This window comes from Podarcis liolepis, assembly GCF_965112155.1.
Source record: "Podarcis liolepis genome assembly, chromosome: 13".
Classification (NCBI taxonomy): domain Eukaryota; kingdom Metazoa; phylum Chordata; class Lepidosauria; order Squamata; family Lacertidae; genus Podarcis; species Podarcis liolepis.
Window position 1 is genome coordinate 48,430,118 of NC_139573.1, and position 25,699 is coordinate 48,455,816.

Below are 25,699 nucleotides of genomic sequence, written 5' to 3' on the forward strand. Positions count from 1 at the left end.
GACCCTATCCCAGGTGTGGGGAACCTTTGGCTCTCCTGATGTTGCTGAACTACAACTGCCATAATCTCTGCCCATTGGCCATGCTTGCTAGGGCTGATGGAAGTTGTAGTTCAGCCACATCTGGAGGGCCAAAATTTCCCCTCGCCTGCCCTATGCCAAGGGGGATGGTTTGGGCCCTCACTCCCAAGAAGCCTGTCAGGGGCAGAACAGATTATTCTTGCCAGAGGTCTGAACTGATTGCTCATAGAGGGCTGTATGAAAATAGGCCCAGGGCTGGGGGGGGGGAGAGATACAGATATAAAGCTGTCGTGATAATTTATTCCTTAAGAGTCAAGATGATCCATAGAGAAGGAAATGGCTGCAGCACAATTTACACAGGTCATTACCAACCTATGCAGGCGGGAACAACTGTGCTTTGGTTCTCTACACCCAAGGAGGTTGTTTGTGTATCTGTTCAGTTGTGTCACCCCCATGCTATGTACCCTATCATCTGATTTATGGGCTACATGCCATAAAGTATATCATCATAACACCTTATAGCACCTTTGAAGTGCATTCTTTCTTTCAAATAATTCTGGGTACTGTCACTTGTTAAGGATTGCTGAGAACTGTAACTCTGTGAGGGGTAAACTACAGGGCCCAGAACTCGCGTTGAATGTGCTTTAAAGGTCTGGTGTGTATGCAGTCCACACGGTTTTCCCTGTCATATCCCTTTGCTGGCGTGCTGTCCTTTAGTTCAAAATGAATGCATTAGAACTGCCTTAGAGGTACTGTGATATCGCTTCAGAGGGTAGGATCTGGTCCAATGGGTTCAAAATTCAAGAAAAGGGGCTATAGATTAAAATGTTAGGGAGAACCTTCTGACAGCATGAGCCACTGTCTATGGGGATATTGAATGCCCTAGCTGCGGGTTTCCTGCATCATTGCAGGACTGGGATTAGATCATCCTTGAGGCAGCCTTCCTAAAGTGCATCACCAACTTAAAATGCAGCCAGGTTTATCTTTTTCTTCATTTGGATTGAAGCTGGGGGGTTTTTTGCGGGGTGCCTCAAAATGCAGTTTTTCCTAAGCAATGACAGAGTAGGTATGAATTGTGTCTAACATGATGGGTATACCACTTCCGAGACCGGTGGTGGGAGTGCCCTAGATGCAGAGTAAATGGAAATGAGTATACAGCCCAGCAACTGAAACAAAGGGCTTATCTACACTTACCTTTCCTCTGCTTTTTCCAGATATAGTCCACTCCTTAAAGCTCCATGTCTGCGTACCCTTTTCTTTTTCTCCAGAGCTTTTTTTGTGAAAACCTGCTCTTTAAAGCCCACCCAGAGCAAGCAGCAATCCATGGAAAATCTGAATCGATGTTTGCTCTGACTGAGCACTAAAGAGCAGGTTTTTGCAGTGAAAGCTCCAGGGCAAAAACAGAAAAACAAAATGCTCGAACACTGAACTTTAAATTGTGGGCCTGAGCCTGGAAAGAGCAGAGCAAAAGGTAAGTGTGGATAAGCCCAAACACTCCCAGCCCCAGATGTAAGCCCATCTCATTAGACTCTAGGCCATATTGCAGGTGGACATTGATATCCCACTTAAATGCAGTCTGGGGCTGGAAAGCTCTGGTATTTGAAACATGGTCTGGTAGGGAATCTTCCCTTCAGATGAGTCCTGGTCTTTGCCATTCTTTGTGTGTGCTTTAGTCAGATAACTAAACCTCCCATCATCTGAGGCTGAGCAGACAAGTTATTTCAGGCTTTGTGGGGGACCGCAGACTGCAGATTGTACCTCTCTGCTGTCCAGCCTGTTTCATTCTTTATTACCCTCCCTAGTCCTGGGGTTGATAATTTGTTGACACAGCCGCCCCCTGTCCTGATTATTCCTAGGTGATGGGAGGGCAGCAAACAGGCTTGTTTCAAGTTCCCCCATCCCTGGAAATAGGATCTCTGGCTGTGGGGCAGAACTGGCCTCTTGCCCTTTTGTTATCGGTCATGACCTTTTCCTTGGAGACGCCAGATTTCTCTATGTATCTCTGCTGACAATCAGAGTGTCTTCACACTCTGTAGAGCAGCAGGATGTCTTTTTGTTACTCCCTTCCTAGTCTCAAGGGTGCAGGGGGGAGTCCCACTTAAATCCTATCTGATTCAAAATGCACTGTATGAAAATAGATTGAAATTGTTCAACACCTGCTCATCCTGATGTTAAAAGCCAGCCCAAATAATAGCTGTATTGAAGCTTCCAGGGGAAGGAGGCTCCACAGCCGTGGGGCAGACATCAAGAATGGCTATGTGGGGGCCTTTGCTGCTCAGAATCGTTACCTGGAAGATAAAGTCAAGGGTGTCCGAGAGAGGTGGTTACTAAAGTATTGCTTTGTTTATAGACGCCTTTCCATTTACCAGTTGCAACCTTTGTGTGTGCACATTCTCTCCACAACATTTGGGTGCTTCCATGTGCTCTTTTTTGGTAAATTTCAAACGCACACTGGCTAATTCTGGTTACAAAGTTATAGTTGGGTGGGAGGTCTTGTGCAACAAACTTATTTCCCCGAAAGCTTGGACTTTGGGCAATAAGGAAGGTGTTTTGGAAAAGTGCACTGGGAAATGTGAGATAACACTTGCTTTGGATACAACAGCATCTAACTTCCCTGCAAACAAGGAAGAACGAATGCTCATTAAGCTGGCAACATCATCTAATCTCAATGCAAATTAATCAGGATAAATGTTCAGTAAACAGGTTGTCTTGAAATCATAGAATAGAATCATAGAATCATAGAGTTGGAATAGACCACAAGGGCCATCGAGTCCAAACCCCTGCCAAGCAGGAAACACCATCAGAGCACTCCTGACATATGGTTGTCAAGCCTCTACTTAAAGACCTCCAAAGGAGGAGACTCCACCACACTCCTTGGCAGCAAATTCCACTGTCCAACAGCTCTTACTGGCAGGAAGTTCTTCCTAATGTTTAGGTGGAATCTTATTTCTTGTAGTTTGGATCCATTGCTCCGTGTCCGCTTCTCTGGAGCAGCAGAAAACAACCTTTCTCCCTCCTCTATATGACATCCTTTTATATATTTGAACATGGCTTTCATATCACCCCTTAACCTCCTCTTCTCCAGGCTAAACATGCCCAGCTCCCTTAGCCGTTCCTCATAAGGCATCGTTTCCAGGCCTTTGACCATTTTGGTTGCCCTCCTCTGGACACGTTCCAGTTTGTCAGTGTCCTTCTTGAACTGTGGTGCCCAGAACTGGACACAGTACTCCAGGTGAGGTCTGACCAGAGCAGAATACAGTGGCACTATTACTTCCCTTGATCTAGATGCTATACTCCTATTGATGCAGCCCAGAATTGCATTGGCTTTTTTAGCTGCCGCGTCACACTGTTGGCTCATGTCAAGTTTGTGGTCAACCAAGACTCCTAGATCCTTTTCACATGTACTGCTCTCAAGCCAGGTGTCCCCCATCTTGTATTTGTGCCTCTCATTTTTTTTGCCCAAGTGCAATACTTTACATTTCTCCCTGTTAAAGTTCAGCTTGTTTGTTTTTGCCCAGTTCTCTAATCTGTCAAGGTCGTTTTGAAGTGTGATCCTGTCCTCTGGGGTGTTAGCCACCCCACCCCCCAGTTTGGTGTCATCTGCAAATTTGATCAGGATGCCCTTGAGTCCATCATCCAAGTTATTGATAAAGATGTTGAATAAGACCGGGCCCAAGACAGAACCCTGTTGCACCCCACTAGTCACTCTTCTCCAGGATGAAGAGGAACCATTGATGAGCACCCTTTGGGTACTCCCTGTTGATTCAGGGTGATGGTGCTTTTCCCGTTGATTCAGGGTGATGGTGCTTTTCCTGTTTTACATATGGTGAGGCTTGAACCCAGATCCCTAGTTCAACTTTCTAATAGTTTACAAGGTTGGTTCTTAGCTATGCTTGTGGGCTCATTCACTTGCATTTATTTTACTCACAGGTATGCAGGATTACAGATAAATGCATCTGCCCACATCCAGACCTGTCAAGCTATCTAGTTGAAATTGGAGGTAGCAGGTTTGAACCAATTTGTTCCCGTCGCTCCTGCCTTGTCTCCTCTGTCCCAATTACCTGTTTGTTTATGGTCAGAACCATCTTCATTAAGATGTTCTAAATAATGCTATTGGCAATTAACAGCTCATAAAAAGCTAAGCATGTTGCAAGGTCATTTGCTCTGCAAGCTTTGAAGGACCCCTCTGTAGTTAACTTTTCTAAATCTGAATTGCTCCAGAGCTCTCATATCTATAACCCTGCAATTTCTGCTTCCAAGACCAGAGACCAGAGTGACAGCTCAATTTCCCCAACGTTTCTTTAATTTGCTCCTAGTTAGCCCATTTGTAGCCACTGGAAAAGAAATGTGTGTCAGAATTATAAGGATTTAAATCTATTTGTCAGCCTTGAATCATACCATTATGAACTACTTTGCTGTTTAAAGCATGGCAATGGAAAATATTGGGTGATCTCCTGCTCTTGCTATGCCAGGCAGTCACCATGCCATGACATCACTCTTCCCCATTGCGCACGCGCGCGCACACATACTCACACTCAACACCCAAGGAGGCAGCCAAAATGAAACTGGCAAAGCAGTTAGAGGGCTGTTTGGACAACTCAGATAAAGATCCCCAGAGAAAGATATTAGCCTGCAAGAACAATGCCTCCATGCAGATGAACTCAACATCATGGCCCACAACACATTTGCACTGTTGCATTTGTATAACATTAACAGTATTTCTATAGTGTTTTTGGGTGTTCAAAACAATCCACACACATACGTTATTTTGTTGTCAATCCTTCCAACAACCATTTAAGATTGGTCATGATGATTATTGTTGGCATCCCTCTGTCTTTAGAGACAATGGATTGCACCTCTGGGGGTGAAGTCAAGCTGCTGGAGAATCACAGTGCTTGCTGTGGCGGCAGAGACTCATAACTAGCGAATGCTGCCTCCCGTGTTGTTTTTGCTACATTAGCAGTACTGAAGTGACCTCCACTGGGGTGCAAGCCTGGGCAGTGTGTATGGAGGTCCTGGGCTTTCCTGGCGACCAGATCCGTCTCTGGGCTTCCCTGATGGGGTCCAAAGGAAACCAGAGCAATACATTTGGCACCAGCTTGGCTGCAGGAGTTGCCGAAAGGAGGTGTACAAGGCGCCATTCAACCATCTTAAGGATTCTACTTGTGTACGGTTTACTTCTGAAGCCTTTTCTTCTCCTGAAGACGTCTCACAAGGAAGTGAGTTAACATGATGACTATCCCTATATTATAAATAGGGCCTGAAGCTGAGCCTCAGGTTTTCACTTGGACAGGAAGGTTTCATGCAGGGCATAGAAAGCTCAGGTGCAGGAGCCAAATGTGGCTTCCCTTTCTGCACTCTTCACAGGCATTTTCTATCCCCAAGCCATGCCCCTTTCCCTCATGGCACACCACTCACTGGCTCCTTCATTAGCTCTCTCACGGAACATCCTCAAGAGTCTTTGCTGGGTTGCAGTGCATCCTTGAAGCATAATGATGCCTGTTGCTTGCCTGGAGGAAGAAGTGTGGTGTGTGTGTGTTTGTATAGAAACATCTGGCTTTTTCTGTGGCAGGAATGTAGCCTACTATACAAAGGAAAGAGCCATATCCATTGCTGCACCCACTTTTCCCTCTAGTCCCACCCATGTTCCCCTCTGGCTCCACAGACCACTGACAGGCAGTCTTGGGTGTCCTTGGGCAGAAGGGGATTCCACACCCCTGGTTCAATGGAAGGCAGGGGGAAAATATGGCAGGTGAAGGTGTCGCTTTCTCTGTGCTCTTCTGTCCTATCCCCAGTTTCAACATAGGCTTCACAATCTCCCTCTTTCAGAAATTGCATTGAACAGCAGTGCTATTATTGGTGTGATGCATCCAGGGCAGTCCTCAGGCCTGATTTATGGTGTGCCTGGAGCACTGCGGCTAGCAGGGGAACTCTGAAGAGCCAGGATGAATGTGAGTGGAGGAGGTAGAGTTATAAGAGCCAAGACCTGTCTCTCTCCTACTTTGGATTGTAGCGGTATACTGGAGATGCTAGCAACCTCTCTCCTTCCTAAATGCTTTCCAGGCACTTTACTTCAAGAGAAACAGATAATCCGCAGCCCACTTCTTCCCATGGCCAGAGGGACTGGAAGGGTTCTAAAGGGTAGATTTTCAAACCTTGGTAATATTTGCATTGTCCAGTGCTTTCTGCTCTACTGCACTTTTGGGGCTGCAGCATTCAGCCGAATACCTTGATTGCTTATACATATACACACACACACATACTCCCTTGAAAATTACAGACACCCCCCGCACGCCCTCCGCCAAGGTTGCAATTAGCATACATTAGCAGAAACATCCAGTCAGCTGAACTCCAAACCAGCTGGATTTCCCCTCATCTTGCCCCTCTTCTTTTCCAGCACCTGGCTTGTGCCAGAATGGCCAAACATGGAACGAATGGGACCTTTCCGGCTGCTTGGCAGGCCTTGGGAACATGTTGAGTTGGGCAATGGAGGTGGCGGGGGGGGGGATGGGTGACATGGTGCAAAGGGGTGGGTGGCAGTTAGGCTGGGCCCTTTAATTGACTTCTCCCAGAACTAAGCCAAACTGAGCCAGCTGAAACAACAGAGCAGGGGTAATTAGTTCACATCAAAGCAAAGCCACCTTGCCTCCGTCTGGCAAAGAAGAGGCAGGCAGGCAGGCATTTGTGCCTGGCTGCTTGCCCTCTTTTTTGACATGCCCCTCTGAGGAAAAAATTAAAGCCACACATCAAAGCCCTACACCCATGGTGTGCCTCCCTGCCACTGCTGGATCAAGGCCTTTCTAGGTAAGCATGTAGGACTTCACCTCAACTCAGGGCTTGGTGTGTGGCTAGGGGCTGCCAACAGTACGGCCTAACAGGTCACCCTGGTAGATGACTGGATAAGCACCAATAAACTGTGCTTGGAATCTGGGAGGTGGAGGCTCTTTGGGTCGGTGGTTCCCATTTCTGGAAGATGGGAAAGTTACCTGTCACATTCCTTCTGAAGGAGCAGATGCATAGCTTGGGACTACTCTTGGATGCATCTCTGCCATAGAGGCCCAAGTGTCCTCTGTGGTTTGGTTTGGTTTGGTTTGGTCAGCTACAGCCATTCCTGGACAGGCAAAGCCTGACCACTGCAGTCCATGCATTTGTAACCTCAAGGCTGGATTACTGCAATGTGCTCTGTGGGGGGCTGCCCTTGAGCCTGATTCAGAAGCTCCATCTGGTACAAAATGTGGGGGCCAGATTGTTGATAGGGGCACAAATCTGCACATATGACATCATTGTTAAAATAGCCACACTGGCTGCCCAACTACTACCAATCAAGATTCTAGTATTTCTAAAGCCCTTAGGTCCAGGGCACCATAGGGATCACCTAACCCTTATATTTCGACTCAGTCACTGAGATAATCTTCACAATCGTTGTTGGTTGTCTACCGAGTTAGCAAGGCTCATCTGACAGCAACAAGAAACTGAGCCTTTAGTGTCATCGGTCCAGTCCTGTGGAATGCTCTGCCAATAGAGATTCAGTCGGTGCCTTCAGTTTCAATCTTTAAATGTCTGCTGAAAACTCTTCTGTTCCACCAAGCTTATTGTCAGGGAACTGACATCAGAGCAGAGGGGGGAGGCGAGGCTTCCAGATTCTGCAGGAGAGGGAACGAGTAAGGGGAGAGAGAGAACGTCATCTGGGGAAGGAAGTCCAGGTGACACCAGGAAGAAGGGAGAGGGAGAGAGCATCTCGGAGGTGAGGCTCCGAGACTCTTCCAGTGAAGTCAGTGCGGAGGATGGAGGACCACCACTCCCATCGTCCCATAAAGGTAAAGGGACCCCTGACCATTAGGTCCAGTCGTGGCCGACTCTGGGGTTACGGCACTCATCTCGCTTTATTGGCCGAGGGAGCTGGCATACAGCTTCCGGGTCATGTGGCCAGCATGACTAAGTCACTTCTGGCGAACCAGAGCAGCGCATGGAAACGCCGTTTACCTTCCCGCCACAGCGGTACCTATTTATCTACTTGCATTTTGAAGTGCTTTCGAATTGCTAGGTTGGCAGGAGCAGGGACCGAGCAACGGGAGCTCACTCTGTTGCGGGGATTCGAACTGCCAACCTTCTGATAGATTACTGTAATTCACTCTACACTGGGGCATGAAGACAGTATAGAAACTTCTGCTGAATAGGGATGGTTAATTTGCGGCCTTCCAGGTGTTGCTGAGCTACAACTCCCAACAGCCTGAGCCAGTATGACCAACTGTCAGGAGTGCTGGAAGCTGTAGTTGAACAACATTTTGGGGGGGCACAGATTAGCCCCCCTGTCTAGAATGTGGCAGTTAGACTTGTGCCTGGAACTAACAGGATATATCATATTATTCCAGTTCCGCGCTGATTCTGCGCTGATTCAGTCAGAGGGTTGGGCCAGATGATCCTCAGGGTGCCTTCCATTCTATGATTCTATCTTCTGAGGTAGTTCCTTGTGGCTTTGACTTCAGGAAAATCCCCCAAAGGTTTAAGAGAGCCCTCAGTTTCCTAAGGGGTCATCCATGGCAGGGGGATGTGGGGAAGTTTGATGCTGCCAGACCAAACTCACTATCTGCAATCATCCCACTTGTATTTCTATGCTAAAGGAAAGTCATTAAGATATTGGTCATTGTAATGTTTTAAGGATAAATTGTAACTTGGGGTCTTTATTCATACATGTGTATGTCTCCTGGTTAGCTTTTGAGACTAATTTGAATGATTCAGCATCTCAGGCCTAGCAGAGTTTACCAGAAATGGTGCCTTACAAGTGCTGTAGCTATGGGCTAGGCAGGTTGTTTTCCCCAGGTGAAGCCCCCAGAGGGGCACCATTGAGGCTCCCAGCCTCTGTGTGTGTCTTTGTGTACGTAAATGCGCATGGGAGGGGGCGTGCCAAACTGGGTCTTTGACCCAAGTGAAATAAAGCCTAGTTTTGCCCCTGGATTTCCTAAAGCATATTTTTATCCAGGAGGATCCCCCACTTACACGGGGGTTCCTGCACAAGTTGGTTCCATCTCTTTCTGTCCCTGTTCTGCCCCCACCCCATTTTGGTGCCGAAAATGGCACACATGTAAGCGGTCACACATGTGCTGATCATGCACAACTGGGGAGGTGCCTGTGTACTTGCAAAGAAGCTACCTGGCAAAATGTTTCACTTTGTTCAGCTAAACTCAGCATTTGCGAAGTCGGTTTGTTATAACATTGCTTAGCAAATTTCAGTGAAACTGAATCTAACAAAACCCAAGTGATTTAGAAAGATTGAATGGCAAAGCAGAGGAGAGAGAGGTCCCTCTTCTATCTCCCCCTCGAAGCAAAGGCAGTTCTCCTGTCTGTTTTTTTCTAGCCTGTGGGAACACAATTATGGTTGATCTCCTTTTTTCTGGATTCACGATCCCAGCTTTTTAAAAATACAAAATTTCTGTCTTTTGTGATTTGCAGACCATACAAAATGTCACAAGGGACTGGGGACACAGGGAACAAAGACCAAGCATTTCAGTATTGAACTGCCACGATTTCTAACACTGCTGAAAGATTACTCATAGCCTCCATCTTATGTGATATTTCTGAAATGGTTCTTGGTGTAGGACTGTTCATCTTTGCTGATGAGTCTTTGGCATTTAATTGTGTTGTCCTGAGCAGTATGGCTAGGAGTGAGATTAATGAAATGGACTGCAGAAAAAACGACCTTTAGAGCAATCCAGAACACTTTGCAAGACCTCTGCAGAACAATGTTTACAAGTGCTACTATCAGAGCTGCTTGTAAAAGCTCAGTTGCTCTGCATATAAATCCCAGGAATATGATATAATTCGCAAGTGGTCCATTGCTGGCTTAAAATACAATCCTGTACAAGAGATGAGGTTGAGGTGATCAAGCTAAGCTTTATAAGAGGATAACAGTAACAGTAAGGATGCGAGTGGCGCTGTAGGGACATGAGTGGTGCTGTCTAAACCACAGAGCCTAGGGCTTGCCGATCAGAAGGTTGGCGGTTCGAATCCTCGTGATGGCGTGAGCTCCCATTGCTTGGTCCCAGCTCCTGCCCACCGAGCAGTTCAAAAGCATGTCAGAGTGCAAGTAAATAAATAGGTACCACTCCGGTGGGAAGGTAAACAGCGTTTCCATGCGCTGCTCTGGTTCGCCAGAAGCAGCATAGTCATGCTGGCCACATGACCCGGAAGCTGTCCGTGGACAAACGCTAGCTCCCTCGGCCTATAGAGCGAAATGAGCGCGCAACCCCAGAGTAGTCCGCGACTGGACCTAACGGTCAGGGGTACCTTTACCTTTAACAGTAATCTAGGTAAGATTACAATGTACAAGTTGACAAAAACCTGCAGCTTAGATGTAAAACATTGCAATGGAAAGTACTGGGTGATCTTCGGCTCTTGCTATGCCAGGCAGCCACCATGCCATGCCATCACTCTTAATCCAATGCACACAATACCCTCCACACAACACCCAAGGAGGAAGCCAAAATGAAACTACTGCGCCATCTCCTGCAGAAGTCTCCATGTCATAGTAGTTGAAGGGCTATTTGAAGAACTTGGAGGCGTCCTTGGAGCCCTGTAGTAAGAACAATGCCTCTATGCAGACAAACTCCACAGCACTGCCCACAAAACGTGTATTGCCGCCTTTGTGTGTTTTGGGGCCAGCATTTTGCAGGAGAGTGGGGGTGGAGGCTGCGAGAAAGCCACTACTTGCATAAGAAGAACAGTAGCTACAAAAGCAAGCTCAGGGGGTAGCTCAGTGGGAAAGTCAAAGGGTAGATGAAACAGGAGATGCACTCCTGGAGAGACCTGAATGTGACCTTTGCAAAGCCAAGAGTCCCTTTTGAGGGGTTAAGCTGGTAACAATAACTTCAGAAGGCAAAAAGGAGCATATTTGTGGCCCATGAACTTGAGTTAAAGGGAGTGGACTGTCCTGCCCCCAGGATGCCTTTCAGCTTCCTTCATCCCATCAGGTTGTGCTGTCCCATCCTCATTCAGGAAAATTGCCAGTATCTGCTGGTTATTTTCCCGACACAATATTGCCTGTGATCCACTCAAGTCAACAGCAACCCCTGTTTTGTATGGTACATATTTATCTGTGTCCTCTCCTTAAGGGGGTTACTGCTACCATGAGTGGAGTAATGGAGGGTGGATAAAACAGTACATGCCATTTCCCTGTAGGGAATGGGAGACACTCTGTGGGCCTGGGTGTTTTGCGATCTGGGGACTCCCACCCGTTTTTTGGGAAGATTTGGAGGTGTTGGGGAAAGGGATGGGAGCTTTGAAGTGTGGTCTCCCCTCCCTTTCTTTCCAACAGCCTTGCAGCTCCAGTTGTAGCTGCAGGGTTGTGATGCCTGTTGGGCATCCAAAGTCCTGAGGTAGAGTACCTGAAAGGTTGCTGAGAAGACAAGTGTTGGCAATGATTTCATTGTGAACCTTGGGACTTTTGTGCAGTGTGCCCTCTCAGCGGTGAACTCCCTGCCAAGTTACCACCTGTTGTGTTCTGAAGTTCATAAGCAAGAGAATAGATCAAAATGGTAATGTTGTTCCTTGGCTATGTCTCATATCATGTTGTTCATGTGCTGTGATTGGCTGAAGGGTTAGAATCCAGGCCTCCATTGTGGCTGTGAGGGTAGAGTCCAGTCGTCTGAGGTTCCCTGTGGCAGATGTAAACATTATCATTGCCTATTCATTAAGATCAAGTAGTGGAGCCCTTCACTGTGTCTCATCCATGGTCAGCACAAGTTTGGTTGGGACGAGGGCTAGGGCTTTCTCAGTGTTGGCACCAGAGTTGGCCTCCTTTCTGGTTGCCTTCCATCAGTTGTGAATATATTTTCATTTTAGCAGGCTTTTCATTTGTCACATTAAAATACTTTTACTGAAGGACATGTTTCATCTGCCAACCCCAGGCCAGCTCTGTTATAATTGTTGCTGTATTTTATTATTGTGATTTGAACTATTGTGAGATGTCTTGAGCAATACATATGGATTAGAAAGCCATGGTCATTAATCTTATAATCAATAAATCATTACATACCAGGTAGGACCAGTCTGTGAGTCCAGAATTCTGACTAGGCTTCCTTCCTTCCTTCCTTCCTTCCTTCCTTCCTTCCTTCCTTCCTTCCTTCCTTCCTTCCTTCCCTCCCTCCCTCCCTCCCTCCCTCCCTCCCTCCCTCCCAATATTCCCTCTCAATCTTCCCAGTTTTCCTCCTTGTTTTGGCAGATATTAATTCATTTCTAAAAATTATATACCACTTAATATAAGAATAAATATCTTAAGTAGTTTAGGGTTTAAAACATGAACCACAAAAAATTAAATCCGGCTCAGAACCTAAAAGGCAGTTAGTGCAGATCTTCCAACATCTGTGTAGTTATGTGCAAAACTGAGGGCCCCAGTAAGCAGCTACATGCTGCACTGTCTGCCTCTTCCAAACGAGGCGTGACAGTAGCCCCACGAACAACACATTATAGTAATCTAGAACCATTATTTTACTAGTGCAGGGCTATTGCTGGACCCATGTTAATTCCAGCCACTCCCAGCAAAGGCTTTTAGGAATCATTCAATTCCAACCTGTAAATGTAACTTGAGGATAGGACAGGAATTGCCCATGTTAATTTGTCAACACACCTTTCCCAAACGCACGCAGGCATTAAAATGCCCTATGTAGCTTTCTTGTCTTAACTTTTTGAAGGGATGGGGCTTTGGGGATCAAAGGAGCTTGTAAGTGCTGAAGAAAACTACACCGGAAGTCAGTTTCTATAGAAGAAGCATGGATGCTTATATCTTCCTTTAAGCTTGGGTTGGTGGGGACCTGGGTGGTGGTGGTAGAAGGTAGACCAAGATCTACTAATAATTATAGGGATGTGATGGTGGTGAGCTCCCGTCACTCTGTCCCAGCTTCTGGCAGCCTAGCAGTTCAAAAGCACACCAGTACAGATAGGTACCGTGGCGGTGAGAAGCTAAGCGGCGTTTCTTGTGCTCTGGCTTCTGTCATGGTGTCCCGTTGCGCCAGAAGCGGTTTAGTCCTGCTGGCCACATGACCCGGAAAGCTGTCTGTGGTCAAATGCTGGCTCCCTCAGCCTGAAGCGAGATGAGCTCCACACCCCAGTCACTTTTGACTGGACTTAACTGTCCAGGGGTCCTTTACCTTGCCTTACTAGTAATTATACTGCTTAAATGAAGAGAGTAGGGCAGGGAGGGATAGATTGGAAAAAAGTAATCAGGGAAGTTTGGATGTGCACAGAAAATAGCAGATTTTTGTGTGAAAGAACTATGAGCTCGGTTTCAATTAGGTACTCAGAATAAACCCTCGGACAGAGAATTATTCAATTCTATGTCTTTTGCACCCAACTTGGTGCATCTTGGCATTCTAGTAAAAAAACCCAAGTAGATTCTGCAAGCCTGAGATCTTCCTATCCCTCCTTTGCAATCCTAGATTTGGAGACTGGTTATGGTTACTCAGTGTTGTGAGTGAGAAGGTGCTCTTCTTTGGGTGACAAGGAAGTAACATTCAGCCTTCAATCGAAACACATCTGTTCCTCTCCAGGGCCAAGCTCTGAACAGGTTTGAAACTGAAACCAGCTGCTTGCATGATGCTGTTTCTGTCCTGTCCTCTGCCCTGCCCCCTGCTGTGATGCCACCAGGAAACCACCCCCTACCCAACTCCCTCAAGCAGTTTCGCACATGTAAAAATACGTTTCTTTGTTGTCATTGCATAATTAAGGCAATGAATGCTCACACAAGCCTACACACATGAATAGTCATGTGATTTTTTTAAAAAAATTAAAGTATGGACATGCCAACTGAAGCATAGGGGAAAGGGCCAAATCTGACACTGAGCCAATTCACTGCTATGCATATTGGTGATTTCCATTGAAACCCAGGTACAGCGACATTCTCTTGAGTTACCTTTTTATGTTATGTCTGTCTTCATCCCATATTACTTATTTGTTAAATGTATATTGCACCCTTCCTTCCAAAGCTGGCCAGGATGGCAAACATCAAGCAATAAATGAGAATGTATTAAAGAACATTTTCAAGAACGATTTCAATGTACTTGCAGACGGGGAAATATATTGGTTTAAAAGGCATGTTGTTCAAAGAGGAAAGTTTTTAAGTAGGCACCTAATAGACCACAACCTTAAAGGACCTCCTGATAAGCTGGTATCTGCAGGAGGCCCTCACTGGCAGCGATCGATTGGCTGTATAAAGGGTTTGGGCGTTTGAGGGATTAAGATACATTCCATGGTATGGTAGAACCCCAGCACTGAAGACTGATCAAAGGGCTTCACCCCTGGATCAAGACTCTATAGGAGAAATTTAGTGCGGCTTGCTGTTAGCTGCAGTGAGTCACATTCTGGACGGTACTAGGATTTTTGGGAAATGGGATTTGTCTCTCCCCCCTCCCTCTGTTAGTTCCCTGCCAGAGTTTTTTTGGCAAAACTGCACAGTACCCTATAAAGAGCCTCATAAGGGTCTGCATGCAGAGGAGGCTTTGCAGGATAAAGGCATTGCAGAGGATATGGAGGCACATTTAAGGCACGACAACTGCTCCAATAACCAGAAAGCCCATCTTGATGGGAGTTGGAACAGAAGCCTGGCTGGGAATCCAGTTGCTCGCCAACCCCTCCTTCGTGTTCTTTCGTTAAACAGCTCTGGTTGACTCTTTGCAACTGTGAGTCATTTAAAGAAGGGCTTTTTTGTCTGCACGACTGGACAGCCTTCCCGTCTGCTGCAAAGGAATTTCATATTCCACCACCCCCCCCCTCTTCCAAATAGCTCCAGGTCTGTAGCAGTTTATTGCACAAACAGCCCCACACTCTTGTCTTACATTTGGGGGGGGGGGTGGAGGAAGAGAGAAGAGAGGAATCCACCCAGTGCAGATCAAACCTCTCCCCTTTTCTCCCTTCCCCCTGGCAGCTGGGATTCTTAATGTGTTAAGCAGGCTGCTCCTCTGCTGAGGGACAAATCTCCATTTCAAAGCCCGTGTGTCAACTTTAAGTGGGAACACACAAATGTCCTGTGCAACTCCTTTTGGGGGCATGGGAGGGAGTGATCATTCCACAGAGAGAGAGAGACAGAGAGAGAATGTGAAATGGGTTTTTAAAGCAAGGTGGGGAATCTGGCAAAGGCTATGCCCTTTCTGAGTGTAGGGTAGCAAACTTTTATTTCCAACAGATTCAGCACCCCCAAATTGGAATTGCAAGCAAAAAATGGTTAGGGTGAGCAAGGAGAGGTTGGGAGAGGGTTTCTGCTGAGCTCCAAGTTATGTATGCACTTAGCAAGAGGCCAGGGGAAGAGGGGAAGAGGTGGGTGGAAAGGGGGAGAGAAAAGAAAAGTTTTCAGGCCTTTTGTTAAAACACACACACATACACACAGAGGCACCCGCCTGATATAAACTGTCTTGACATTAGATGGTCTTGTTTTTCTAGGCTTACAAAACCAGAAGGATTAAATTAAGAACAAAATGGGGAGAGGGGGAGAGAGTTAAACTCCTGGCCTCGGCATTCCTTGGCAGTGGAAGGCCGCTCTCCACTCCCTGCCTCGGGTCCACGTTGCACGTCGTTCTGTCCACAGAGCTCAGAAAGCGGGGCGCAAAAAGTTTGGGTGTAGTCCCTTCTTGTGTGGGGCGAGCAGCTGAGGTACCTTTGCCAAAAAAGAGGAAACTAATGAGATCCATCTGTCGGTGCTTTTGCAAGATTCATAAGACAGGTCTGAGAGTTGGAGCGGGGGGGGGGGGGGAGAATGCTGGAATATGAGCCATGCAGAAAAACTTTCGGCAAATGTGATTCTTACCAAACAAAACAAAAACAAAACAGAAAAGAGGCCCTGGCAGCAGAACTAAGGGCTCAATCCCATGGGGTAGCAGTTGGTGATGACGCTGTGGCCGACTCGAGAGCTGTGCTCTTGTGTCACTGAAGTCACCTGGAAAGGAAGGAGGAATTCCAAAACTGGGTCACATAAATAAAGTGGTGGCAAGGGGGTGTGTGGCAGAGAGAGAAAGTTCACACACTTCTTCTGTTCAAGAAAAGAGAAAGTTTAAAAGGCCATTTGTCGCCGAAAGCTCCAAGTCCATTTTCCCCCTCTTGTAAATTTCAGAGTCAGTAGAAAGAACTCCATTTCTCTTTCTCTCTCTCCTTTTTTTTTAACTTCCCAAATCACCAGTTGTCGTTGAAAAAAAAAATCCAGTGGGAGTAGCAAAAGAGCCACTCTTAAGTGGCGACAAGGGGGTGGTAGCGGGGCTGGCATGCTCCCTGGCAGGCCGCATTCAAACACCAAGAGGAAAATCCCATTCAACTTCTTTTTTTAAATTAGACCAGATGGAATTTGCTCCTCCTCTATCTAGCTGGATTGCTTTGATACTGGACACATGTTTGCAGCCTTCCAAACGTCCATCTGGTTTGCTTTAGTGGCCCTCTGACTTTTGGCTTTAAACCACACTCGCTTCTCTGATGGAAGAGGATGCGTGTGTCTGGGGGTGGGTGGGTGCGTTCTGGAGGCTCTCTTTTCCACCCTCGTTCTGTTAAGGAGGCTTAAAATGTGGAATGCAAAGTTGTGCACTCTTTCTCTCTCTCTCTTTCCCACCCCATTCCTTGCTGCAATGCTTTACAACTCTCTCTCTCTCTCTCTCTGCCCCCCATCTTTTTTGGTATACACACCAGTCCCAGTAAGGACCAGTAAGTTGCTTCCTCCAGGAACATTTTGGTGCAAAAGAAAATGCAAAACTATTTATTTCTATCCGTTACCTTTTAAAAAGCAACTAAGTGACACAAGGAAACAGCAACAACTCTTTCAGAGTCACAATTCTACCACAAAAAGCTGGAAAAGGATTTGGGTGGGGATGATGTGCTCCCTCCTGCCACTGAGAAATTAAACTGAATTGAAGGTGGGAAGTTTTATTTCATGCCCCCCCTTTTTTGAATATATGTGCTAGTGACAGTGGGATTCTCCTCCCCACTTCCAAGTTTTACCCTTTAGCGTACTGCTTCTGCTTTAAAGAGATATATTACCAAAGGTGTTATCATCTCACAAGCATGGGTGGAATTTTCTAGCTGATTTCTGGTTAGGATCAGAGTGACTTGTATAAAGCCTTTTTAGGAGCTTACTTTAAATACAAAAACGACCCTTTGTGTATATGTGTGTAGCTAGGACTGAATTTTGATTGTTGCCAAATCAACAGAATTCCATTTAGAAATTTAAAAGAGGGATAATGATTGGCGGGAGGCAAAGACATTTAAGTAATTCATTAGAAGACGTTAACTGTTTTTAAAATACAGGAATTAATTTTCTGCTTGAGAGAACTGAAATTTAGGCTGCAGTTTACTTCAGTGCAAGAACCACTGAACTTAGTGGGACTTATTTCTGAGCAAAAAGCTCAAAAGATTGGGCTGCTGTTATATGTATGTTTTCACTGTTATGACAAAGGGCACCGGAACCCCTAATAGATTTACTTGGAGCGGGAAAGAGAACAATGAGGTGGCAATTAAATCTTTCAAGAGGTTACATAACATTCAGCAAAATGCATGTGTAGGCAATTGTCACATATGATTATCTGCACATGGTCATCCTTTTTTTCTAGAAAGTGCTGTTTGATTACGAATTCTAACACGTGCATCAACGCACATAGATTTCAGTGGAAGCCTTGGGCTGTGGTCTCACAAACTTTTTTGGAAATCCATTCTATCAAAAAAACAGCAGAACTTACTTCCAAACAAATTAGTTAGTGCCGTGAATGCTACAACATTTCCACCAGACACACCATTCTTTTACTGAACAAAAAACACAAACCTGATACTTCCTCATAAAGTCACTTAAGAACCTGTCCAAATATTTTTGACTTTTTTTGAGAGCTGGCAAGGGAGGTGGGGAAGGAGTAATAGCATACCCCCACAAAAAAAGACAAAAAATTGAGTCAAAATATAAATTTCTCTCTCTGCCAAATTTCTGGTAACGTAAGGTACCTTTTCTCAAAAGTTAAATAAATGCCTTGTCTATATATATATATATATAGAGAGAGAGAGAGAGAGAGAGGGATTCTCCTTGAAAACTTTATAAAATGTCATCAAGCACTTTCCAGTGTCCCTTTCTAAAAAGGTTCTTTCTTTAAGAAAAAAACAGATCCATCCCTTTGGCAAGCAGGCATTGTGTGCTGGTCTGTGAAGTATGCATTGCAGCATTTAACTGCTTTATAGAATTTGACTGAGGGACATCTCGCCAACAGATTGCTTTTGAAGCTGCTGCTGTTTCTGAAAAAAACTCAAAACTGAATTTGCAAAGAACAAGTCTGTTTAATACAGGAAATGTAGTTTTTAAAAAGACACCTTTTGTACAAAACATCTAAAGGGAGGGGGGAATAGAAATGTACAAATGCAACAGAAAAAAGAACTCTGCGGCTTAAGGCAGGAGGGAGAGGGGAACCCTTTTCTTGCAGCAGATTTCTTTCTTTAGCAGAAATCACCATAAGGAGATCCGCACAGCCAGGGCCCAATTTTCAGCAAAGGACTCACATCCCACCCCCACCGGCACTGTGTTTTCATAGATGCAGAAAGTTACTTGCAAACCTTCAGAAGCGGAGAGGAAAAAATGAGAGAGATGGGAGAAGTCTTCCTGGAACCGTACCAAAAAACTGTAGTCTCCAAAGGGGAGTTGGTGGGCGATGTGTTTTTGCAGGGGGTGGGGGAGCAATTCCAAGCCTGGCTCTTCAGAAAAGTTTAAGCGAGAATGTCCTATTAAGGGGCCAACCCAAACAGCAGGCAGTCCTCGTGGCTCCATGGAGAGGGAGGGGTGATGATGGTATGGCAAAGGCAAAGGGGGAAAATATATATAGTACCCAAAGAAGGGGGGGGGGGAGAAGAATATGGGTGACCATTTCCTTTCTTTGACCCTCTCCCTATGTTTCTGGGTCCTTGCTGGCATTCTCTCTCGCTCTTTTTTTTAAATAGAAATATATAATTAAATTTACAAATGCTATTTACAATTTTAATTACAAAAGACACCCTTTAATAGTTAATAAAAACCTAAAGCAAAAAAAAAAAAGTTTTAATTAAAAGGAGACAGTTTTAAATACTTCGGTCTCTCTCCCTTGTTCTTTTCCTCCCGTGCCTCCGTGTTTTCTCTCGAGATTGTCAAAAGGAAGGTCTCGGCTCTGTGCAACAGGACTTCCCAAATTCCAGAGAGGCTCCCCCTCCCTGCAAAAAAAACAAACACCCATACCCCCCCATAGAGCACATCCGGGGTGGGGCCCCCCTGTTCTCCCCCCACAATTGTTTCAAAGTTTGGGGCCGGCAAACCAAGTCTGTCTCTCCTTCCCCCACCTCTCGATATCCCCCTTTTCAAACGGTCGTCTCCCCGTGCTTGCTGTTAGTTAGCCTAGTATAGAATTTCCTCCAGGAGTGCAGGGTTTTCCCCGACCAGATCCAGAACCCCGAGGTGATGCCCACGATGAGCGTCATGAGATACTTGATCATGTAGACGGTGAAGTCGGGGTTCATCCGCGGGGTGTACTGGAGCGGGCAGGGGATGGCCAAGCTCTTGCAGTTCTGGCTGATCCAGCTGCGCTCCCAGTGCTCGCGGAAGGCCTGCTCGTAGAAGTAGCAGGCGATGACGATGGTGGCCGGGACGGTGTAGAGCACGCTGAAGACGCCGATGCGCACCATCAGGCGCTCCAGCTTCTCCGTCTTGGTGCCTCCGTGCTTCATGATGGTCCGGATGCGGAAGAGGGAGACGAAGCCCGCCAGCAGGAAGGAGGTGCCGATGAAGAGGTAGACGAAGAGCGGCGCCAGCACGAAGCCGCGCAGGGGGTCGATGTTGTTGAGGCCCACGAAGCACACGCCGCTGAGCAGGTCCCCGTCAATCTGCCCCATGGCCAGGATGGTGATGGTCTTGACGGCCGGCACAGCCCAGGCGGCCAAGTGGAAGTACTGAGAGTTGGCCTCAATGGCCTCGTGGCCCCACTTCATGCCGGCTGCCAGGAACCAGGTGAGGGAGAGGATTACCCACCAGATGGAGCTGGCCATGCTGAAGAAGTAGAGCATCATGAAGAGGATGGTGCAGCCTTCCTTCTTGGTGCCCTGCACCACCGTGCGGTAGCCGTCGTCCTGGAAGCGCTCGTTGCACACCACCCGCTCCTCCAGCACGAAGCCGGCAATGTACGCCACGGACACCATGGTGTAGCAGCCCGAGAGGAAGATGATGGGCCTCTCCGGGTAGCGGAAGCGCTGCATGTCCACCAGGTAGGTGGTGACGGTGAAGAAGGTGGAGGCGCAGCACAGCACCGACCAGATGAGGATCCAGATGCGGGCAAAGCGGATCTCCTCCTGGTTGAAGAACATGTGCCCGTCGGGCTTGGCCGGCTCGCAGGGCGCAGCACAGTCCTTCTCGCCCAGGAACTTGTAGTTGAGGTAGCTGGGCACCTTGAGCACGCGGGGGCAGTGGAAGGGGTGCTCCAGGGTGGCGTAGCGGGGGTGGCCCACCGTGCCTTGACCGGCGATGGGGGTGGCGCTGGTGAGCAGCGCGGGCGAGCCGCCTTCCTCCGAGTGGTTTTGCCCCACGCAGATCTGCTCCGCGCCGTGGCGGGGGAAGTTCTCGCAGCGCAGCCGCTCGGGCCACTGGAAGCCGAACTTGTTCATGAGCGCCTCGCAGCCCTGGCGCGCCCGCTCGCAGATAGAGCGGCACGGCGGGATGGCCTGCTCCAGGACGGTGCACACGGGCGCGTACATGGAGCACAGGAAGAACTTGAGCTCCGGCGAGCACTGCACTTTCACCAGCGGGTAGAACTGGTGCACCTCCAAACCAGCGTCCTCTTGGCTCGTGTGCCCCAGCAAGTTGGGCATGATCGTCTGGTTGTAGGCAATGTCGGTGCACAGAGGGATGGAGATCGGCTGGCAGAAGCCGTGGTCGGGGATCGAAATGCCCTTCTCCCCATGGAACTGGGCCCGGCAGGAGCCCAGCAGCAGCAGCAACAACAGCGGCGGCGGCGGCGCCGCCAGGCAGCGAGCCAAGGACGCGTCGGCAAGGCGCATGGTGGCTCTCTCCCCCCCTCGGTTCTCACCGACACCCGATCGCCTCGTCTCCTCCCCAGGACGAGCTGGGATCTGTCACTCCCTCGGGGGACACGGGTCCTGGCAAAAGTTTCCGAGTTGGTTTTCTGCGGGGGGTGTGTGTGAAGAGGGGGGATCCGCCTGGGAGATCCACTCACCCAGCGGGAAACTTCCTTGCTGTGCGTCTCTCCGAGCGCCTTTCGCGTCCCTTTGTGTCTTCGCTCCCCAATTAGTCCGTTTCAAAGGAGGGCCCCCGGGCTGAGCTGCGCTTCGCCCAGCCTTCTCCTCTTTCTCCTCCCAACTTAATCAATTCCAGTCCGGCCCCCTCTCTTCCTTTTCCCCCTTCCCAGCGCCATCAAAGAGACCTTGGCTGCCTAAGCCCCTTCCCAAAATTTCCTCTCGCCCAATCAGATTCAAAATCAGGGACCAGCCCTCCTCCCCCCTCCCTCCCTTCCCAGGATTGGTCAATCGCGGAAGGGGAAAAAAATTAACGAGATCACGAATCAGATGCCAAAAACCTCTCTCTCCTCTCTCCGCCTCCCCCCGCGCCTGCTCAGTCACGAGCCTGTGGCTGCTTTTAAGGAGAAATAATTTACCTTCGATTATGATTATTCACCTCCCGCCACAATTATAATTATTAGCAGGCAGATTATCTTGGTTGTGCGGGCAGCACAACTACTCGCCCCCCCCCTTTCCGATTCTTAATAGGCAAAGTGCAGAGCGCCGCCTCTCCCTTCTCTGCAAACGATTTCCAGTCAAAACACACAGAAAACTGCCGGAGTGAGTTGCATGTTTATCCCCACATCCTGTTGCCTCTTCTTTCTCGCCAGTCTCCCTGCCTCCAGTTCCACAAACTTCCACACAAGAGATGGGGAAAAGTTCATGAAAGTCCCTGCTTCCTGGGTACTGTATTTCATTATTAACTTTTTTTAAAAAATGGTTGAGACCACCTCAAGCCAGGCCATTTCACCCAGAAGTTGTGTCTGCTGTTTGGGAAGTTGGAGGCAATTAATGCTCTTTGCTGGTGCTCAGAGGCAGCCTTGTCTGTATTACAGTGGTACCTCAGGTTACAGACGCTTCAGGTTACAGACTCCGCTAACCCAGAAATAGTACCTCGGGTTAAGAACAGTTTCAGGTTAAGAACGGACCTCCAGAACGAATTAAGTTCTTAACCCGAGGTACCACTGTATTTGCTTATACATTGTTGCTCTATATATCACTAAGTTGGGAACAAGGTGTGGGAGTGAGCCCTTCAGTTTAGACCTGATGCATGACCTTGTTGGAAAGGAATATTCTCCCAACACAATGTCTGATTGTACTCAGTCTTGGGAGGGAGGTGAGGTTGCCTTCCCTTCTTGGGCTCAGAGCAAAATCTAGAGCAGTAATGGGGACCCCCGGGTCCTCCAGATGTTGCTTGAGGACAGCTCCCATCAACCCTGATCATTTGTCACACTGGCCGATGGAAGCTGGCGCATCAGCATGTGGAATGCCACCTGTGATTCTAGATGGTGGAAGGTGCCATGTTGCAGCCTCCCCCCCCCAAATTATATTGAAAAGATCTAGTGGCTGTATTTGGCTCCTGTTTATCCTAGTTCAGGGGACCAAAAGACTTCCTCCCTTTCTCCCCAAAAACCTGGGACTTTTGGAAGTTATGTTTTTCCTCTATAGACCCATTCACTTGCTCAGATCATCTGATGGCATTTACTCTGCAGTCCCCATTCTGATGGGCAATTGCTCTCCACTCCTGATACATGAAAGACTGATCTGGTCTGTAGTTTGGTGGGTGAGCCTGCATTTAAGGCAGAGAGCTGAATTTTCTGGCATTGGAAGGGCTCTGAATCTACAGGAGCTTCCAGACAATCTGTTTATTGACCATTCATAGAATCGTAGAATTGCAGAGTTGGAAGGGACCTCAAGGGTCATCTAGTCCAACCCCCTACAACACAGGAACCATTCATCCTTATTTGTTTGCAGGGAGATTGGATAATATTAGCTATTTAACGGCGATTCATTATGGATCTGTTTGCAGGGGAGGTTAGAGGATGTCATGTCTAACCAAGCATTAGCCCACAATTCCAGTACATTTTACCATCACTTCCCTTACTGCAGAAAATCCCAGATCTTTTTGGGAAGAGTCTGTTGCACAGGACCTCTCATTCAGTTTAAATGTGCGGTCTGAATTTTCCTGTATGCAATTGAATCCCACCCCAAAATAGTGACACACTGGAAGCACCCCATGAATTCCAAATATTACATTTGCAGAATAGCTGGACAGCAGCCCAATTCATAGCTAAGCTAAAGGACTTAGATGCAAACCAATTTAGCTTTGATGGAAATAAGTTAGATTATAGTCAAGTACTTTGGCTTAATATGGACCCACAAGGGAAAATGTAGGGCCCCTCCAGATGACCTATTTGCTTGTACAAAGCTTACATGGAAGTTAGATTATATCTGGCCCTCAACAAATGCTTCCAGGGTATTCCAGCATCTTCCGCATAGCCATTAGTTCATCCCACACTTTTCAAGGCATTTCCCCTTCACCTGTCAAACTGCAAAAAGTCCTGATGTTTTTTACAAGTGGATTTGCTGCACTAGGGCCAGAATGCTTTGAATTCATTTTAAATGCGCAAGCCTACAGTTCTGGTGTGCCACTGAATCCCTCCCACAAAATACTGAGAGCCCCTCCAGACTGGTGTTGTTTTTTTGAGAGTGCATTCTGCAACATATTAATGACACAATAATAGTGCATTCATGCTGGATATATAATGGACGGTTCACACGTTTCCCTTTATGAGCTGTTCTGTGGTGCTTCCGCAATGTTACAGCCTTATTGCCATCTGGAGGGGCATCCTTGTGCGATGCGGCACCAAACAACAACACCCCACCCCGGAAGATCTGTTGTGTGAAGTTACAGGATTTCAACAGGAAGCTATGGTACATGCACTAATTGCAAATGAAGCAGTATTCCACCCCAAAAGCACCTCTGCATCCGGGAGTTGTAGGCCTGTGAGACGGCGTTCCAGGCATCCATGCAGCGGTCCATGCACATCAGAACACATTTCTGCTCGGAGTTGTTGAGTTGTTGAGGTTTTCTAATACACTTCAGGAAACATTTTCCCATCATCCTCTGCAGCAGCTCCTGCGCATTGGCCACAGTAATCCGCACCTTGACCTACTCCATCAGCACCCCGGGGTTCATCAGCCACTAGACGAGAAGTCCCCGTTGTCCGACTCCATGCCCATCACAGGCCTGCCAGCAGGGGCATTGCTAATGAGAAGTTTCAGAGGACCCAAGATGTATGGGGATGAGCAAGCGAGTTACATCTCTGGTCTCCAAAGCACATAGAGAACTGACATACCGCAATCTACGGATACAGCTATATAACAAATGATGGCTTAAGATGACACCATCTGAACCAATTAAGTATAAGTTATCCCATCCTTGCCACACTGTGACAGGAAATGGTATGCCTGCTGGTGGCTTCATCATCATTATCATCATCATCATCTAGATTTCTTAACTGCCTTTCGCCATGAAGTGCCAGGGAGGCTTACAACAGTCTGAGAAACAGTATTAAAAACATTTATCAGTTTTGTCTATGCTGACTCCTCAGAAGGAGAGGAAGTACAACGCCTAATTAATTCATGGAATTTGCTTCTTCAGGATGCTGGGAATAGCTTTTTAAACACAGATTAGACATCTTGACAGAGGGACCGCGAAAGCCAAGTGGAACCCACGATGGAGAGGAGGATCAACAGCTGTTAAGTCATGATCACTCAGAACAGAATTTCTATGGTCCAAGGCAGTATACCTTCGATTATCAGATCAGATAGGAACATAAGAGTCTGTCTTACACCTTCATCCATCTAACTTAGTCTTATCTACACTGATTGGCATCAGCTCTCCAGAATTCCAGAAGGGAGTATTCCCCAGCTCTTTTTGTCGCATGTGGGGTTGAACCTGTGCCCTGCCATCAAGCGGCAGTCATTCCTTAATAGAAGTAACAGGGAAAGAGCTAGTGTGATGTTGGACTGGGACCCAGAAGATCAGAGTCTAAGTCCCCACCCAGCCATGAAGCTCACTGGGTGACCCTGGCCTGGAGCAGTCACAGTCTCTCAGCCTAGCCTACCTGAGCCTTCTTTTTGTGAACATAAAATGAGGAAAGAGAAGAACTATGTAAACCACCTTGAGCACCTTAGATGAAAGGGGGAGATAGATGTGTAATAAATAAATGAAAGATAGCATATATTGGCTGAGATGGCGCTTTGGTCTTTTCCAGCAAAGGAATCCTTCTGTTCTCTCTCTCTCTCTCTCTCTCTCTCTCTCACACACACACACACACACACCCGTAAATCACAGGGTACCGGTATATGTTTGCAGTACTGGTGGGCCAAAAACAGGCAGCGAGGAAAGCAAAGGAAAAGACTTAAGGCTGTGTTTGCATTCCCATTTACTCTGCACCCAGTGTGTTTCCACTGCTGGTTTGGGGAAGCAATGTACGTACGACAGTAGCCGCCATCCATAGTTTCTTTTACTGCACTTTGATGTGTCCCCCCACCCCCCAAACCAGCTTCGATTGGAATTGAGAAGAATAATGACCTAGCTGCCTTCTAAGCTGGTAATGTGTACACAGCGTAAGATGCAACA

At 47.3% G+C, this 25,699-nt stretch overlaps 1 protein-coding gene and 1 long non-coding RNA gene across 5 annotated transcripts in view; one reads left to right on the forward strand and one right to left on the reverse strand.

Annotated features, from left to right (window-relative positions):
• The window catches only part of LOC310690957, a 68,440-nt gene that overhangs the window by 40,987 nt on the left and 1,754 nt on the right, over positions 1 to 25,699 (forward strand). The gene's annotated exons all lie outside the window — the stretch shown is intronic.
• On the reverse strand, positions 18,281 to 25,392 carry FZD2 (frizzled class receptor 2). The gene has a single exon (XM_083470456.1). It carries the CDS (start codon positions 21,031 to 21,033, stop codon positions 19,345 to 19,347), a length of 1,689 nt encoding a protein of 562 aa, XP_083326582.1. The 5' UTR covers positions 21,034 to 25,392; the 3' UTR covers positions 18,281 to 19,344.

Excerpts from the sequence above, each read along its gene's own strand:
- FZD2 (XM_083470456.1), bottom strand. The coding sequence starts at position 21,033 with ATGCGCCTTGCCGACGCGTCCTTGGCTCGCTGCCTGGCGGCGCCGCCG.